This window comes from Echeneis naucrates, chromosome 16, assembly GCF_900963305.1.
Source record: "Echeneis naucrates chromosome 16, fEcheNa1.1, whole genome shotgun sequence".
Lineage (NCBI taxonomy): Eukaryota > Metazoa > Chordata > Actinopteri > Carangiformes > Echeneidae > Echeneis > Echeneis naucrates.
In genome coordinates this window covers 22,948,900-22,968,167 of record NC_042526.1, presented here as the reverse complement: position 1 = coordinate 22,968,167, position 19,268 = coordinate 22,948,900, and the positions used below count along the sequence as shown (strand labels likewise).

The 19,268-nt window shown below is 40.7% G+C and overlaps 1 protein-coding gene across 7 annotated transcripts in view; it reads left to right on the top strand.

Moving 5' to 3' along the window:
* Window positions 1–16,950, top strand: part of LOC115056509 (transcription factor SOX-6-like) — a 103,694-nt gene extending 86,744 nt beyond the window's left edge. For 4 of the 7 annotated variants that reach the window (XM_029523001.1, XM_029522998.1, XM_029523002.1 and 1 more), the window contains exons 12-16: window positions 171–367; window positions 7,882–7,990; window positions 9,008–9,178; window positions 10,923–11,136; window positions 13,992–14,340. In XM_029523001.1, the coding sequence (XP_029378861.1) occupies window positions 171–367; window positions 7,882–7,990; window positions 9,008–9,178; window positions 10,923–11,136; window positions 13,992–14,340 (1,040 nt within the window). Of the gene's footprint in view, window positions 1–170; window positions 368–7,881; window positions 7,991–9,007; window positions 9,179–10,922; window positions 11,137–13,991 lie in introns of all 7 variants that reach the window. The other 3 variants (XM_029523004.1, XM_029523003.1, XM_029523000.1) reach the window with 1 other exon arrangement.
* The last annotated feature ends 2,318 nt before the right edge of the window (window positions 16,951–19,268 follow it).

Sequence of the window (19,268 nt, the reverse complement as noted above, 5' to 3'; positions counted from 1 at the left end):
ACAGTAATGTTAAACTCTTGGTTTTCTTGTGTGTGTTACTCTGTCATTTTGTTGAAGTGGTCCAGACAGAATGCAACAATTGAAACTGAGTATGATGCGGGTTACAACTTTGTTGTAAAATACTATCTATAAAATGTACCATTCCTCTGTCTTATCTCGCTCCCCCTCAGACATTCTGTCCAGCCTCAACTCCACAGCACTGTTTGGAGACCAGGATGCAGTGATGAAGGCCATCCAGGAGGCCAGGAGCATGAGGGAGCAGATCCAGAGGGAGCAGCTCCACCAGCAGCAGCAGCAGTCGGGACATCAGAGTCTGGAGGCCAAGCTGTCCACTCTCAGCAACATGAGTCTCAACAACGGCAACAAGGTTTGAGGGACACACCGGTCACATGGGGAAAAATAAGAATCACATGCTCTACATGTAAAGGAATGATTCTGATTCACACACACACACAAGCTACTCAAATGCAACAACATACACACTCAATAATACATTTGACACATAGTACATTCAACCAACTACTGTACCGCTCTGAGAAACTGGAATGTGAATAGTGAATGGCTAAGCTAATGCTATGATTTAGCTAACTATGGAGCTTAATCTCTACCCCCTAAAAGACTGTTGTTGAAATAAAGGTCCCTTTATGTCGCAATGTTTTGATGTTTCATTGTGTTGATATCCATAGAAAGGCGAGTTTAGGCAATAGCTTACAACAGGCCCTGGAAAGGATTTCTTATGAAGTCAGTTTCATGGACTGGAGGTTACGAGGTGTGAAAAGGTGAAAAAAGTTAGGATGTGTTTTTCATCAATATACACAAAATGTGGCATTTAAATTAGTACAGAAAAGGTAGACCTTCCTGGCCGACTGCACATACTGTGCGGCAGTTGCTATGCAGTTGCACGGAGTGTTTTTCAATCACAGAGTGACGTGTGTCTGTGATAAGTCATTTTCATGTCATAGCTGTAGATTGGCCTCATTATTCAACACCTATGAGCCAATCAGAGCGCTACATTTCAACTACCCATTTTATAGTTGCGTTTTAAGAAGATAAAAAAACATTTCATTAAAATGTTACATGTCTCTCAGATTTAGAGAGGAAACTATTTTCTGATTGATTGAATTAATTTATAAATACTGATTTTAAATTAACCCAGAAAAAGCAGAATCTGCAAGGCTGGATGGTGGGCCAAGGATTTACAGGATTACAATGAATCGCTTCCTTTTTTGTGGCATCATAAAGTTACAAAAATATGATGGCTGCTTTTGGGGCTCAGTTTCTGAATGCAGGTGGTGTCCATCTCTCTGTGTATTTTCATACTTTCACATTTTTGATGTGGAATCTAAAGCTGCTTTATAATTTTCTAAAAGAAAACAACAAAACCTCAGCACTGTATTGGGTTGTTTTTTGTTAACTTGCCTTTAGATTAAGTTGTTTCTCTAAATCCAATAGTTAAAGGGTACGCAACAGCATGCCACAGAATCACTGCAAGCTATTACAAAAACTGTAGTTCAGTTGAGTTTAAATGATTTGAGATTTTATTTTTACAATGTGGCATACATTTCCTAAAATATTAATCTACCACAGCAATATGGTGAAAAGATCCTTTATCTTTTACACATGCACACACACACACAAACACCGACCTCTATGGACTCATTACTATGTCATATTGTCTCCAGTATTTTAGTGGCCATCTTACGCACAAGTCTGAAGAATATTCATCTACAATATTTTGTGTCATTTGGAACAGCCTGCAATTCTTGAAAACTTTCTCTTTTTGCCTCTCATCTCCACGGCCACCCAGAAGCCAACAGCTTTGAAGAGGCAGCAGCTGGGCCAATGACAAGTGATGGTTTTGGCGTGTGAGTGTGTTTGTGTGCCTGCCTTGACTGAGACTGAGTGGGTGTTTTTTGGAGAGGAGATGGTGTTAAGTTTAGTCGCTGTGTGTGTGTGTGTGTGCATAATGGAGTCCGTCACTCCACTTGTCCTGGAGGGGGATCCCGGCCTCAGGGTTTTAGTCCAATTAGAGGGTCTTTTACAGGGACAAGACCACCAACCCCCCATGCTCACCTTTTCCCCAAGCTAATTTCTCTCTCTCTGGATGAAGGAGACAGAGCCTTTGTACCAGGATCTTATATCCACGGGGAAATCCATATTCCAAAACATCTTCAATCAGCCTGATCAGCCAATCACAGATTCTACGGATCAGACATTCAGTAAAATAGGGAACATGATTAGACAGGCTCTCCTGTGCAATTGATCCCATGTTGCTTGGGAGGATGAGGAGAAGGAGGAGGAGAAGAACTCATGAATATTTTAGGGGTGGAGACTTTGAACTCAGCAACCTCAAGTAGGTCATGATTGGTGCACTCCAAGGATGGGCTGTTTTGAATTTTTTTGGACTTGTTTGCCTTGCATCTTCAGCAGGAAAACATCCAAAATCTGGCAAAATATATCTCTGCTGTACTTATCCTCAGTCTCAAGTTGATTTTTTTTTATGAGACATTATACCAATAAACAGCGAGAAGCTCATAAACATAAATTATACAACAGCCTATACTAATAAATTGTTTATTAAGGTCTAATGTGAGTTGTCTGCTGCAGGTCCAACCAATATCATATCCCAGAAATGTTCCCAAATAAGTTTGTGCTTCAAATAAATCATTTACCGTTGAAATGATCACAGATTAAGGTGAGTGTGTTTCAGGGAGAGCTTGACACACTTCTTGAGCTCTGCATTTTCCAACTTTATAAAGACAAAACCAAAGCAATGCAGTAATTTGGTTTATAGCTCCATGCCTCCTAATAAAACGCTCATTTGGAAAGTCTCAAAGTAATTGTTTCCGGTTCGAGGATGACAGCGGGTCTCTGTGTTTGTTGTCAGTTTGTTATTCGTTACCTAACAACAGCAGCTCAAAGACTCTTTCTCTTAGCTTTAAATACATAATTTTTTTCTTTGGGATGGAGGAGTTTGTGTGTGTGTGTGTGTGTGTGTGTGTGTGTGTGTGTGTGTGTGTGAGAGAGAGAGAGTGTTTTTTTTCTCTAAAGCTCTCAAAGGCTTTGCTCTGTCTTAAACAATTCATGGATGGAACTTGCTGGATACTGAGAGTGTGACTCACCCGTTCCACCTCGGGAGGTTACCAGCTCTTTTTCTTTACCTTGGATTTGTGTTTTGTTTTCTGTTCATCATATAAATTTGTTACTCAAATCCTCCCATCTGAAACTTTGAAGTCTTTTTGTTTTATGACATTGTACTAACGCAGCACATTCGGCTTCTCTGGAGGGAATGAGACAACTGCTGTAAATTACTATCTCACAGTGATGTTGAATGCTGAGCTATTTATTGCCTCAGCTGATTTGACTTAAAGGGAGTCGTCCCAGTGACGTCTGAGTGTGTGTTTGTGTTTATTTCGCTTTCTGTTTGTGTATTTTGTCTCGCAGTGTTCAACATAGACATCAACTTTTTTGTAAGAGTTGAAAGTGATCATGTGCACTGTGTGTGTGTGTGTTTGTGTGTCCTGGCTCTGTACTGGCCTTGGCCATGTTAATGTCATTATAGCTGGTGTACAGACGAGAGGCCTGGCCAGTTAGTGGCATTGTTGAGTATCACCTTACGCTTACGTTGCTTCCAGCTGGCCTGCGGCTGCCAAAGCTCACTGAAATAGCCACTGTGTATGACTGTGTGGCTTTGTGAATGTATGTATGTTTGTGTGTGTGTCGTACGCAAAAGATGGTGCATGTTTTTTCATCTAAACAGCCACAAAACACTCCCTAAACCCACTTAAAGGAAAACATCAGTTTCTTGGATGAAAACACCAAAAATCATCCATGTTAGAGTTTTCACTCGAACTAAACAAAAAACAAAAAAAATGACACATAAAAGTTCAAAATCTGCGTAAAGGACCTGCATTTCCAAATATTACACTTCCTGTGCTTTATTTGAGGTTTTGCTGTTCATATGAAGATACGTTTGTGCTTTTAAGAATGAAAAACCATCTTAGTGTAGTTGTACTTTACATTTACAGCCTTAGCAAGAAAAGGGAGCATAGCTGACGGTGGGGACATCACAAAGCTACGGAAATCCTGACCACCGGTTTTAAAGCTCAATTTGTGAATACAGGCTGTGTGAATTCCTTTGTGGACTCAGTAATTTGACGTTTCCAAATAATTGCTATAAAACCTAAACATGCTTCATTACCAAAGATGCATGAATATTTTTGTTTCTATAGTACAGGAACTTTAAAATGGAGTATTTCTACTTTGGAAAAAAAAGAGCTTCGCGCTGTTTCAGTTTCCACAGGAGGTGAACATGGAGGTGAACGAGGAGGAATTTGAAGAAGACATTGTAAATGTAAAGGTCAAATTACAAGGAAGATTTTATATTTCTGTTTTCGCATTTTGTGTGAGGCCATTTATGCACACAATCACTCAACACCTGATTGAAAAAGCAATGGTGGGGAGGTGGATTTTTTTTTTTTTTTTGTATGTCTGTGCAGCCAGCATATTTGAAATGAAATTTTTGATTAAATTAAAAAGTACCAGTCATCAAATAAGCCAGGCTAACGATTAATGAATTTGAACCCCCTCTTCTGACTTATTATTTACTATCTATTATTTTTATTTTTATCTATGTGTTTCTATACTCTTCACAGTTCTTCTTTAACATTCACATATCTCCCTTAATTTTGTTCCGTTTTGAAGTTTACCAGATCTGTTCATTCTCCAGGCTTTAATTTAGAGTAGCCCAGTGTTTTGTGTGTGTGTCCTGTTGAATAAAGTCGGTCAGCATGCTTGGAGTTTCTGTTGGAGGAGCAGAAAAGTCTGGATGGAGGAGAGGCGGGAGGAAATGGTTGTATAGACGTTTATATTGGCACCGCTGGTAAGTTTGGTCTTTGTAGGAAGCGAGCCTGTGAAACCGACAGCTCAGACGGTTCCAAGTCTTGATTAAAGGTCGACATAATGTTGCTGCATTTGAAGCCTGAATGATATACATTATAATAATGTATACTACAAAGCGGAGTCTGGCACCTGCAAATAGACTGTTGAGTGTCTACTTCTTTGGAGATTGGAGCCTTCAGGGTGGGGGGTTGGTGGTGGGCTGGTGGTAGGGTGTTGAGGGCTATGAATAGGAGGAATGGTGAAAAGGAGCAGGAGGGGGGAGGAAGAAAAAAAAAAAAAAAACACCGAACGGGCTTGACTGACAGCTCTATCGGCACACAGCAAAGTCTGGAGGAGGAAAGACAGGGAGAGAGCCATGAAGAAAAAGGAAGAGAGAGGGACCCTGGGAGGGGGAGGGGGGCGCTGAGGAGGCTGCCAAACTTGATTGGTCCGGGAGGAGACAGTAAACGGTTGCGGGTCAGTTGGAGGCAGACCATGCTGGCGGTGGGTAATGAGCTCAATACGGTGTGGATGAAAAAACAAAAAAAACAAACACACACACACAAAAAATCCCACAAAAAAAAGAGCAAAGTTTAGAGTGTTACCCTAGCAACAGTGGAGCGACGCAAACGCCAAGACCAGGAGAGACCAGGCGGAACAAAAAGAGTCGGGTGTCTCTTAAATTTAGAAATATACATTCAGCAGCACTATTGGGCTCCAGACCCAGTGAAAGAAACAGTGTGTTAAAAATACTGTAGCAGCACAGATGGTGATTTGTTTCTGCAGGGCTTGTTTGTACAGATCACTTTTCATCTGTAGCTGAAATTCAACCTGACATTTTTTTTTTTTCAGTCAGATTTTAATCTACATTTTTTACTTGGTTTAATTCATCTTCATTGTGACTGATTAATTTAGTCCTTGGTTAGTGAACTCATCTCAACCTGACCGGTCGAGGTAGATGGCCTGGTTCTGCCCGATAGGTAGTTCTGCCTCTTCAAGGAAGTTTTTCCTTTCCACTGTCACCAAGTGCTTACTCATCCGGGAATCTGTTGGGTCTCCTTAAATAATCTTATACAGAGTTTGGTCTAGACCTGCTCTATATGTAAAGTGCCTTCATGTAACTTTGTTATGATTTGGCGCTATACAAATAAATCTGATTTGATTTCATCATCACCCAAGTCAAGGCTGAATCAGAGCATGCAATCAATGAGTTTCACTGTGTCGAAGCCGTTCACATACAGCAGTGGCTGAGTGAAGTTTTTCCTGAACAGCAAGCTTCCTCTTCGCTGTAATTGAGCATCAGGACTGACGTAGACTATTTTTAACAGGTAGCCTGTATATTTTGAAGAAGAGGAGCAGAGTCCAATAGTGTACACAACACAAATGGAGTCGCATGAAAGAAAAAGCCCCTCCCCCAAAAAGGTCTATAATGCTGCTCCAGAAGGCAACCATCCAGTATGAAACCAGCAGGCGCACAAGCCAAACCTATTTCAATCTTGACTAAACAAAGCAAAGACAGCTCCTTATTGCATTTGCCACAAGAACTTTAAAGTAGAGTGGAGTCGACCAACCGCAGGGAATATTTGCAGATTTTGACCCAGGTCTGCTGTTAATCTGTAGTTTGGATCCGTCCACTTCTATTGATGCTGCCCTCGTCCATTTTCCAAAACCCTAACTCTACTCTGCATTAGTTTTCCATTGGTCTCCTCCCATTTACCAGCAATATTCAAAGCTATGTTTCAAACTGCTTATGATGTTTAGAAAATTTTGGCAAAGTCAACGTGTGGCATTATTTTAAGAATTTAAACAAGGAAAACTTTCAGCAAAAGAGCACCAAACTTTTAACGGGACTCAGACATTATTCTTGTCTCTTCACTAGTTTTCCATTCCACTCATCTTCCTCTTTCTTTTGCGCTCTCTATCTCGCTCTGTCATTCTCTCTTTTCTTTAGTCCTTTGTTAGGCGGTTGCTTCCTGCGGTGAGCATGGCACTGCCCAGGCACATGTTCTGTGGTGGGCCTGATTACAGCCCTGCCGTAGTGCTGACATTGGCCCGCTCCGGCTCCTCATCTATAAACACACACACACATACACAAACACACACACACATACACACCGGCTCTTAAGTTCCACCAACTCTGCCAGCGGCTACCGCGGCATGACTTCACCCGGCAACCATTCCTTGCGTCAAACAAAATGCCTCTGTCACCAGAAAAAGGAGGAGAACGGAGGGGGAGAGAGCGAGGGAGAGGAGAGGAGGGTAGAGAGAGCATAAGAGGGGAGACGAGAGCAGAGGAGTGTGGATGTGCGGTAGCTGTGTGGAGTGCTCAATGTTTTCCACCACAGTTTTGGAGCGTGGTGAGGTAATTTTAGCTGGAAGGCCGTGGGGCAGGCTGCGGCCGGCAGGAAGACAGAAACACAGAAATGGAGTGTATAATGATAGGAGACCGAGGAGGACACCACTGATCATCATAGCTTTGAAGCAGCTATAACTTCTCTATTAGCTTATCACATCACCGACATCATGGCTCATTTTCTTAAGCAACTATAAAGCAAAGATAAAATCTAGGCTGCAACAAAAAACATTTTTTAGTTGTGTCTTTTTTTCAGGTGACTTAATCCAGCATCAAAATATTTATAGTTTTCACTTTTCCTGTGTTTTAGTTCAGTGTACTTTTACATTGACCCTCCCAAGCCTCTCTCTAGTTAGTGAGCCCATTGGACAAGAGTCTCAGAGCCTCTCTTCTGGTTGGCTGACTGCTGAGTCATCAAATGACCATTTCTGGCAAGCACCCAGCGAAACCAAATTCTTTAAATCTGTGACGTCTCAAAGTTACGGAAGTGGTGACGGATTATTGTAAAATCTCATTTTACAATTTCACATATTTCATACATATTTCAAAAGCAGAAAATACACAGAATTTTCACTTTGTACACTTAAACTCACATTTCTCAAAAGGCTTGGTTTTAGTAACCCTTCAAACCTTTTCTCGCGCTGCAGGAGCGCCTGCACTATGAATCGCTGAGCCAGCACCTTGGGAAGCTTGGGGAGGATGCTGGGAAGATGGTCCATCGAGTCATCGACCTGACAAGACCAGAAGATCTGGATGGTAAGGGCCTCTGCTTCAATGTCTAAAAGCAGCAGTTGGAATTATAACTTTTGAAACTTTCTTCTATTCATTTCCTAGTTTACTGGCTTTGATTATTTAGAATTTAGAATTCAGAAAAACAAAAAACTGGATAGAAAAGGGAAGAAGAAGTTGCAGGAGTTCTCGGAAGCAGCGTCAAAGTAAGAAGCAGTGACATCCTGTTCAGACTAAATCAATACCAGTGACCGTCCACTCCGTGGGCCCCCACCAAGAAGAGGCCTGTACCTCTGGGGGCCTCATGTCTCAGAGCATCTGCCAGAAAGTCAGTACATACAGGTATTCAGCACAACACAAATATTTATTGTGCTCTTAAAGGAGCGATGATGAAGGACACCCTCCACAGCTAAACACAGCACTCAGTGTCAACATTTTACTCTCTTCAAAAATTTTACACTGTTATTATTCCTGCAAGTACATGACAAGAGGCTGAATTCTCCTCCCACTTTTCCGCAGCTCGTGTTTGTGACACAAGATCCCACCCAGTGCAAGTATGCAAACAAAAGCATGCAAAGATGGACAGCAAGTCTGTTGTAGTTAATTCTGGTCGTAGCAAATCATTTTCATCAACGATAAGAATCGAATGAGCAATACGAATTGGAACGTTCCTGCTTTGAAGAATTGCTTAAAATGCAACCTTGATGTCTTTCTCTGAACCCAGTGTAAGGAAACAAACTTTGTGTTTCCCCACCTGTTTCTCATAAAGCACCACTGTTTACAGTCAATGAGGGGTTGAGGAGTGCTCATCGTGCTTTAGTTTAGAGACAGAGGAGTAAACACAGAAGCATAGGCAATGAGATGCTATCTGTCCTTGTGAGTATGTCAAGGGCATCCCACCAAAATCCCCATCGGACCTTTGTTGCACATCCTCTCCCCAGAGGGCAAAAAGGGCCCCCCGGGCGTCATCTCTGCTGTGTCATTCAGTATGAAACAGCGAATGTGTCAGCATACTACAGCAAGTGTCATTCTTTTGTGTTACAGGAAGTAACATCACAGAGGCGCGGGTGTTCAGGGAGGCACGGGGGAGGAACAGCAACGAGCCCCACATCAAGAGGCCCATGAACGCCTTCATGGTCTGGGCCAAAGACGAGAGGAGGAAGATCCTGCAGACCTTTCCCGACATGCACAACTCCAACATCAGCAAGATTCTGGGTGAGACTTCAGAGGAGAGGCTGCATTCAGCGCTTAACCAAATTCCCAGTCTAAAACTTAAATCCATGATATTTGTGTTCGACTATTTTTTATTTACGCATCAGACAATATTTTGGTCATATGGATTCAGAGTGCAAAAGCTTCGTCGTTTTGCTGCAAACACATTGATCTGTAACTTGACAGTTCAGTCTGTTTTAGTCTTATTTGATAAACATGAACAGGAAATCAGCAGATCAGGTGCAGGTCACTTTTTTATGCTTAAAGCATTCCTTTCATTCCTTTAAATTCATGTTGTTTGGATTAGTCTGTATTCGATTTATTTATAAATGTGTATTTTTTTTGTGAAATGAAGAAAAACAGTGAGCCTCACAGTATATCAGCAAAAAAGGGGGTGGGAGGATTGCATTTTTCAATTACAGTATCTCAATCAAAGACTGAGCATCGGATTGTTGATCGTCATCACAGGTCGGCCTCATAAGCTTATAGAGTGCCACTGTTTTCCTCCAGTTCATGGGGTTTCTCACCAGTCCTCCGCTGACTATAAGAAGGACTACTGTTTCTCAATCTGGAACAGTCCGCACACAGAGCTCCGCTGTGTCAGCCAGGGCAATGTGATGGATGCATTCAGTTTAAAAAGCAGCCGTGTTGATACTAACCTCCCAGACACAGATAGCCATTCAAGGAGTTCTGAGCATAACGGTTGTTCAGGAAATATTCTTAAGACGTCTACCGTCCAGCGCAAGGCTCCACTGAGCTCAATGTGAATGCACCTCCTGAGTAACATTAACAAATTATTTTTCTTAGGGATGCCGGCCTCATTGACTCAGAGCTTTGAATGGGCTGTGATAAAGAGAGGGCTTGTGACTAAATATCATTTTCAAATGATATTTAAACTTTATCATTTTACTAACATTGTTTGTTTAACATATGAACAGTAAAATCCTGCTGGCAGGAAGCACTAAAAGATAATTTCCTAGATATTTATCAGCCGTCTTTGGTAACAGTGGAACAAAAAGCAGAGCTCAAAGTGCACAATTCTGTATGTGTATACAAGACTATGTGTACAATGCATGTCTTCCTAATGTAATAACACAGCTGGACTCAGGGGAGTGGGTGGCTGGCTTAAAATAAACTCCTCCCTGTTTCCTGTGTCACAAAAGTATGAGACTAGTTTGTGATAAACCTTGGTAAACAGAGGAGCGAGGCGGACTGTGTATAATGAGTTGTCAGAGTGCTTCACAGATGTGCTGCATTCTTGCAGGAATGGCCCTGTCCACTTCTTCAGAAGGTCTTCTTACCAAAGAAAATTATAAAGTCCACAATGTGTCATTCTTACCGAGCCAAGAAGGAGCAGAGTGTAAACCACTCCTGAATTTCCCTGGTTAAAGATTCAATGGCATCTGTTCAAATGATAATATTCAACCTTAAGAAACCACCAGAGATGTTGAAGGTTTATGTATAGACCAGGGCTGTGTCGCCCTTTTGAATGAAATAATGTGCAGCTGAAATGACGGCCCATTAGCCCTGTTAGATCACTGACTCAGAGCCCATTTCATCTATTTTACACAAACCCATGCTCAACTAACGTCAGTGAAACAGCTAAAAAAAAAAAAAAAGCACGTCAAAAGCATTGTCATGACTCCCTCAAATGCAAGGATATTTTTCACATTTTTGCCAGCCCACAATCTGAATTCTGTAGCATGCTAATATGTTTTATATCTAAGTGAGACACATTTTTCTCCAGGCTCTCGCTGGAAGGCCATGACCAACCAGGAGAAGCAGCCATACTATGAGGAGCAGGCTCGCTTGAGCAAGATCCACTTGGAGAAATATCCCAACTATAAGTACAAGCCTCGGCCCAAGAGGACCTGCATCATCGACGGCAAGAAGCTGCGCATTGGAGAGTACAAGCAGATGATGCGGTCACGACGCCAGGAGATGAGGCAGTTCTTTGTGGGGTGAGTGCCACTGCTGGCCCTGAACGTCACTTTACTTTAAAACTGCTCGCAAAAAAAAAAAGAAGCTGCAGTTTATTCCTTTACGTGGTTTTAAAAGTGAAACTTTAAAGGAACCCATTTCATATTCCAATCCCAAAAGCAGTATGATATGAAATCAGTAAGCCACTTTCTTTTTCACTTTCATCCCAAATTTTTACGTTCAAAAATTAGAATATCTCAGTTACAACAACTTTTAGTATGAACCAGGTATTTATCACAAACCTGGATTGTCTTCTCCATTTTTTTTTTTTTTCATGCAGCTGCATGCCTAGGATGGCAGACTGACTCAAAAATGACTACTGTATTATTGTGCCTGTGATCGATCAGTCAAAAAAAAAAAAAAAAAACAATTAATCCTGTCGTTCACCTTAGCCTGAATACATTTGCTGACAAATAATGAAGTCAACAAAAATATATATTTATTATTATTATTATTTTTAGATATGTGCAAACAATGGCTTTTTTCACTTTTATGTCAGATCTTTTATGAAATGTCAAAATTTGTATAAAATAAAATTGTTAAGTACCTTTTGCTAGAGGTTTGTAGGAAACCATCAGGGTTTATTGCCCTTCCTTCAATTCTATTCTAGTACAATTTCTTCTCTGAGCCTCGTGTGGCTCTATCTGTAAAACCCTTTAAACATTTGCTGAAGAGCATTATATTTCTCAGAGTATAGTCAGCGAAGGGAAAAACAGTGGCATTGTCCTAATAAGAACCAGCCATGGATGTGTTTAAAGCCATCACAGTGGCCTGTGTTTGAGATGGATTTACCAGAGGCCACGGCTTTGAATAGGAGCGATTTTTAATAGCTTGTCATTTATTAAATTAGGACAATGCGGGGCGCTTGCGGGCAGTGAAATTGGACACAGACATACATCGTGGAATATGAAATGTAAGCAGATGTTTGAGAGGGAACCAGAGCAAAAGCAGACGTCACAATCTAAATGCCACATTTACTGTGTGTGGTCAAGCAAAGAGGGAAAAAAAAAAGAAAAGCGCGTACAGTTCTTCAGGCCTGGACTTTCAATCTAAGTTAAATCAAATAACTTCTGGAAGCCGGTACACAACCACTTTCTGGCACATTTCACACACGTAGACCGGTGTTGTTTTAAAGGGTTTAATGTGAAAATGAGTCCGTCAGGGCGGACGGCTGTAACTGTTTCAGGAGACAGAGGAGGGAAAACTGTTAAGTGAGAAAAGTGACAGCAATTTTCCTGCTTTATGTGGCTCATTTGAGGAGCCAGAGGGCCTGTTTGAGTGATGTACGTTTACCCTCATTCCATCCCCATCTGAACAGGTTATTTAGCTGACGAGGCTGTGAGCTGGCAGGGGGAGAGCCGAGTCGGGACATGCCGGGATGAGAAGCTGGGCTGTTATCTTAAGTGCCTTCAGAATTAGTGTTTTGTTCAAAGCAGTTTGTACAAAGGTTGAAATGAATCACTATTTGATCAGTCAGGAGCTGTCAGGGTTGTGGTATCATTAGAAATTGATGTGTTGACCTTTGGTTTTTTATTATTATTTTTATGCAGTGTGTTTATTGTGTGCTGAAATGCGGACAGCATGACTGTCTCAGTGAACCCAAAATGAAACATCTTAACAACTTTCAGATGGGTGAAATATGGACATTCCTTCCTCTTGGACTAATTTCTCATTTCTCTACTGTTTTAAGCCGTTCATAATCTGTTTATAACAGCAGCTGTTTGTAAGTTTTGCTATTGCATTAGCATTAGCAGCTGCTTAGTCAAGAAGAAAATATGTGAATTCAGCATGGAACTCCGAACTATCGGGGAGAATGGGTATAGTTAGAACACTTTATGCTTCCTCACCTGTAACTCAGCGACAACTCTCAAACGTTTACATAAAATGCCCACATTTGTTTCTTACAAATGGCACCTATACAAAGCCCTGCAAGAATATCACAGACCTCATACATGGCTGCTTCGTTACAAGCTACTTAGAGTTATAACACTTACACAGGAGAACCAAAAACAGAGACCACACCGTAGCGTTTCAAAATAGCTGTTTTGCAGAAAAAAAAGAACAATCCAGAGCAATGTCTGTGTCTGTATGACCGATCATAACTCAAACACACTTTCTGCTTAACTCAGGAGGGTGCAAATGAGTCGACTAAAACAAACTTTCATAACAGTAGGAATGCTTCATGAATGCTACGTGGCACCTGTATGAGAAGCCCACTTCCTCTGGCTTTGAGTAGTATCTGCTCAGTGTTACACGGCCAATCCCATGTTTCTTCTGCACTCATCTGACTGATTTCTCCTTCTTTGTTACCTCGTCAGATGCTTTTTATTTTTTTATTTTTGTAAACATCAGCAGACACACCTCTATCAGTCTTTCTTCTCTACTGCCCAGGAAGCTATGAAATGAGTAAAATCAAGAAAGTGTTCTTAGTTTTAACACTTTTAAAATATGTTAAAATCCACCCTGTCAGCCATTGTTTAGCTAACTTATTAACTAACTTATTAGCTAAATTAGTCGTTTGAAATGAGCAGGGGGGAAATACATCACATTTTGCCTGAGAGGCTTAATCTACTGTAGGCCCCATTATTTTATGTGCAATAGTCTAGGTACTCAACAAAATTTTGTTTTGGTCCGAAATATTCCTTTCTTACCCCAATCAAAACGCACAAAATAATGTTTTTCCTAATAAAAGCTGCATGAACCTGTTTCCAGCCTTGACAGCCTTGTCTTATAAACACAGTGACAGCTGATGGCAAAAAGTTGTTTAAAGTTATTAGTAAACCGATGATATGTCTTTTATTTCTTCCTTCCTTCCTTTCCTTCATTTGTCTTTCAGGCCTCAGCCACAGATTCCTCTTGGCAACAGCCCAGGTGGGGTAGGAGTTTACCCAGGTGCCATAACCATGGCAACAACCGCCACGCCGTCCCCACACCTGACCTCAGACTGCTCCAGCAACTCAGCCAGCCCCGAACCAGCCATACCCGTCATCCAGAGCACGTATGGGGTCAAGTCTGAGCCCGGTAATGGCGGAGGCAGCAATGGCGGTGGAGTTGGAGCGTTGGATCTGCCCAGCGTTCCCGCCAATGGAGACGACGACATGGACATGTACGAGGACTTCGAGGATGAGCCCAAGTCAGACTATAGCAGTGACCATGAGACACGGGAGGCCGTCAGTGCCAACTGAGTGTGCTCAGGGCAGCAGTTTGTAAAAATAGAAAAATAAAAACTCCTGTTATACTCAGAAACACTTTTTAAAAGCATAGTTTATTACAGAGACCTTCAAGCGACCTTTCAGGACATGCCGCATCGCGGACTGAGCATTTAATCTCAGTGGACATGCTCAGAAAGTTCTTGGGACAATGTATCGATGGACGTCCATCTAAAGAGGAGGGCTGATGGGAAAAAAAAAAAGAGCCGTGAACACAAGCCGAGTACACATTCGGACATCCAGCTGAAAAAGAACTTGAGTTTCCTACAACTTTGACAATCTTAACCAGAGCGAACAAGCATTAGAGGAGAAAAAGTGAGAGAGAACATATGAGCAACAAACACTTCGAGCTGTGTGGTTTGGAAAGAGCATGCATGGATTTTGAAGCATCAGGAATTGGTCTTCAACAGCTATTTGGTCTTAAATGTTTAAAGAGTGATTTAGTTTTTATCATTATGTATTTACCTTTTTTTGTGTTTTTTTTCCCCTCTTTGTTTTTTGTTCGATAGACTTTTCTGACAGGTCACTGCCTGTACAAACTCTGGACTGTCGGAACTTGAAATTTGAAAAGTTTTAATATAAATCCTAGCTCTTGTAATCTTATAGTCTTACTTCTGTTTGTCACAAATTCAGTGCATCTACATCTTTTTTTCTGACAAACTGCTTATATTACATTACTGTTAGATTTTTTTTTTAAATACCCCAGCTCAGGTATGATGTGCCAGCTTGTGAATGTGTTTTTTTTTCTGTTTTGTTCATTTTCATACAAAGAGAGTGGTAGGACTTTTCAGATTGTCAATGACATAAAGGGAGAAAATCCCTTATATCACATTATTATTATTATTATTATTATTATTATTATTATTATTATTATTATTATTATTATTATTATTATTATTATTATTATTATTATTATTATTATCATTATTATGATGATGATTATTATTATTAATATTATTAAGTACCCATACATTGTACAGATTTACTTCAAATGTGCCAAACCTACATTCACATTCACTTGGGATGTTGTAGTCTTAACTTCCAATGCTGCAAAAAGTCTTATACAATAATTTTTTTCTATCTGATGAGATGAGTCTGATCCTATTTGGTAAGTGCTGGCTCCTCTCCTGGCCTAATCACAGGCAGCGCTCAGGGAGGATGTGCTCTCATCACGCACACACACACACACACACACACACACACACACACACATTTCACATCAGTCTCTGGCAGCCCCTTCGGCTTTCAGGGATAGTCGGAGGAGCAGCAAAGTGGTGGCAACGGAGGAGGCTGCTCTTCTATTCCCCTGCATTGGTGCTTTCATAAACCACATTGCCCACAGTTCTTCAAGGCCAAACACTTTGTGCAGCAAGTGCAGTACGGTGACCCAAACCTGGACATTTAGCATTTGTCACTTTCAATCAGGCTAAAGGTAAAGAAGTTTTTTTGGCTTAATTTGTGAGACACCGGATAATTCAAGAGTCTTAAACGTGAATCTTGAGCTCTGTTCAGTCAGCATCAAAGGGCAGGGGAAGGAGCTGCCCCAGGAAGAGCCTACTGTAGGATTAGAATTTAATATTCTGGATCCCTTCACTGTATTTTGAATTGTGTTTTGAATCAGAACAAAAAATTTTACTATTTTTATCAGCTTGTTAATATTTTTAAATGTCTTTTCAGCATCACGCAGGGAAAGATACACCAAACTTGTGTCAAAAAAAAAAATATAAAGAAAAAGATTGGGTTTAATAGGTCAGAGATATTTCAAAAAGGCTATCTTTTTCTATGTTGCACGTACACTTTACACACGAGCAAATTATTTAGAAGAGAATGGACAAAACAAATGTAGTAAAGGTGCACAACTCTCACTCAGTGTCTCAGTCACACCAACCCCCCCGGGTCAGAGCACACACAAGTCTTTCCACAGTCTGAAGCGAGATGTTCCTCTTTTCGTCTTGGTGTGGCCCAGTGGTCAGCTTTGAGCTGGGCGTGCACGGCTTTTCCTCAATTCTACTCAGATGTCACATTCTTTCTCTGAAGACACGTTATGCTTTTTTTTTTTGTCTCTTTTCACTACACTCTCAGCAGTTCCAACATGTTTCCATTTTCAACACCTGTGACCTCGTGGTTTCTGGGTGCTTTGTTGAGCAGTTTTCCTTCTTTCCGCAGGTCTTCTTTTTGTGACCATATCTGGCAAATTCTTTTATTTGTTTATATTTTTTTATTTGTTTGCTTTTTTTTTTTTTTTTTTTTTTTTTTTTTTACATGGAAAAGCTTCACAAGCTGGGACTGAACATTGGTTTTTGCTTCATGCATAGACAAAAAGCCTCATGCATAGAAATTTCCTTTAGTGTCATACACATCCTAAGCACTGGATATAAATTCTATGTTTGTTTTTTTTTTTTTTTTAGTATTGACTAATGTGAAGTTGTTTGATTTTCAACATGATAAATTAGAACAGTCAGACATGGAGGAGGCCTTGTACATGCCAGGCACCAGTAAATGGCCATTTCATTAGCATTTCATTTATTTAAGCAAAACTTTTGTTGCTGCAGCTCTAGCGCCGGCTGAAGGGGTCACATTACCTCTGACCTCTTTGAAAAAAAAAAAAAGAAAACCTAACCTCATGCTCTTGTCAGTTGTGGCCTGCGGAAGCAGAACACACAAGTTTTCTGGTCATACACATTTTTGTGATGAGTATTGTATTTGAAATTCAATTGTGCGTTTTAACATTTCATTGTATTTATTAGCCAGCTGTGGCTCTAAAAAGTGTCAATAAAACTTGGTGAGAAAGACAATCAAAAAAAAAAATAATAATAAAATAAATAAATAAATAAAAAGTTCTGACTGGATTTTCCTTACAAACATGTCCCCTTTCTTTGGCTTTTATGTGCACCTATTGTGTTTTCTTTGTAAAGGCTCTGTGCACTATTTTCAGGTAGTGCTGTGTATTTTTTTATTTTTTTATTTTTTTTCCCCATTACTCTAAAAGAGTGAGCTTACTTTCCAGGGTTCTAATAATTTCCAACACAAGACTTTCTGTTTCCAAAGTAGAGTTATTCCACTTGGTCTTTATATTTTGGTGGCCTATTACAGTAAATGTGGCCTATTGTTCCATTGTGTGTATGTCTTGTGTGAGTGTATGTACGTGTGTGCTGTGTGAGGTAACGCCACACATACTGACTGTGCTGTGGTGTATTCGCCACGGCGCCGGTGCTCGCTGCAGCCAATCCCAGCATTTCAGAGACAGAAACAGAGAGCACAGCCATATGCAGCCACATCATAAATCTAATTGTAATTCCCAAATCAACTGTAGCGTCACCCTGCAAGGGGCGCCGGCAAGTTTGTCACACACTCCTTTGTGTGCATTCATGTGAGTGAGTGTGCACACGTTCTGCTATAGCTCTTGGTTGGGAGGGGTGTTTCAAATCATACTTGTGCTCTTGCCATGCTAATCTTGTTAAATAAGTCATCATAATTTACATTTCCTTTTTCCTCAGGATGAACATTTAGCTGTTTGCAACTTGACAGATTGTTTCTGTGTGTGCTTGCTTGTGTAAGTCTATGAAAAGCTTTCAGCACCTTAACAAAGGATTGTGTCGTTCATTACAGTGCAGAGTGCAGTCACAATTTCGTAGCCTGACAAGTTTCTCCTGGTACTAAAATGTAAAGAGATCAACCCTGGGAATCATGGAAAGGTCATTATGTCATATTTCAACAAATACATTGTGTACATGTAGTGTAGAAGCTATGTCTGAAAACCAGAAAAATAAGTACAGTTGTTGGGACAACTGTAGTTTCCATCTGTAACGCCGCTGACAAACAGTTTAGCTTCATTGGCTTAAGAAATACATCCATTCAAATACTTGCATTAATTCTCTCATCCTCTTGAGATAGTGCACATGCAGTAGGATTACACCTTATTAACGTAATAGTTTGTCCATGATTTGGTGGTAGTGTCTGAAACTGAGCACAGAGAATGTGAAAACTCTGCACACAGGCCCAAATCGATCTGTGCAGTGAGATTCAAATGTCTGTGTGAAGTAGCAAGACCAAACTGTTTTTGGGAGGAGGGGAAATTTAAGGAAGCTCTAGATTTGCCCTCACTGTTACTGAGCCATATCCTTCTGAGTCAGCTTTCAGGGATCCTGTCTGATGGGAACAGATTGGTTCTATTGTTTATTAAGCATGAAACTGAAGTTATTTAACACGTCATCGCTGAGACCAGACAAAGAAGATAAAAAGAAAAGACATGTCTCTGCCAGAGATCCTGCGGGACAGTTTTCCCAGTTATTGCACTAATTGTTCTTCTCAAGTGAGGGAGAAATTGACATAGTGGTAATTACACACACTTTGACTTTACCTGTGTGTGTGTGTTGAGATGATGAGGCATAATGACATGTTTTCTTCATGAAAGCTTGGTCTTGGATAGACCCTCCAGGCAAATTCACTTTTTGATTTTTGAAAACCATCTCAGAGAGTAGAAAAAACTAAATCCTTTCTCTTCCTCTCCTCCCCTCCTTACCAATCGGGCCTTTAGATCAAGAGAATTATAAATTGTTATTACAAAGGAGGAACCCCCTTCAGACATTCTGAAGAGGCTCCTTCAATGAGGCATCAAAGCTACCATGTTTATGATCATGGAGGCTCCGGTACTCATTAAAACACACAAAATGGTCACGGTGCTGCAACACACTACCGTTGTCTTTGAGCTAAGAGCTCATGATGCTTAATCATTCAAGTGCCTTTCATACAAAAGGGGGAAAATTGACCCCTACACTTCCGCTGACTTGATCATGTCTTACAATGAGCAGTTGTGTGATTTTGTTGCTAAAAAGGCGTCCAGATTTCCTTTTATCTAGCAGATTTTTTCAGTTATTCAACACAACACAAGTTGAATCTTGTCC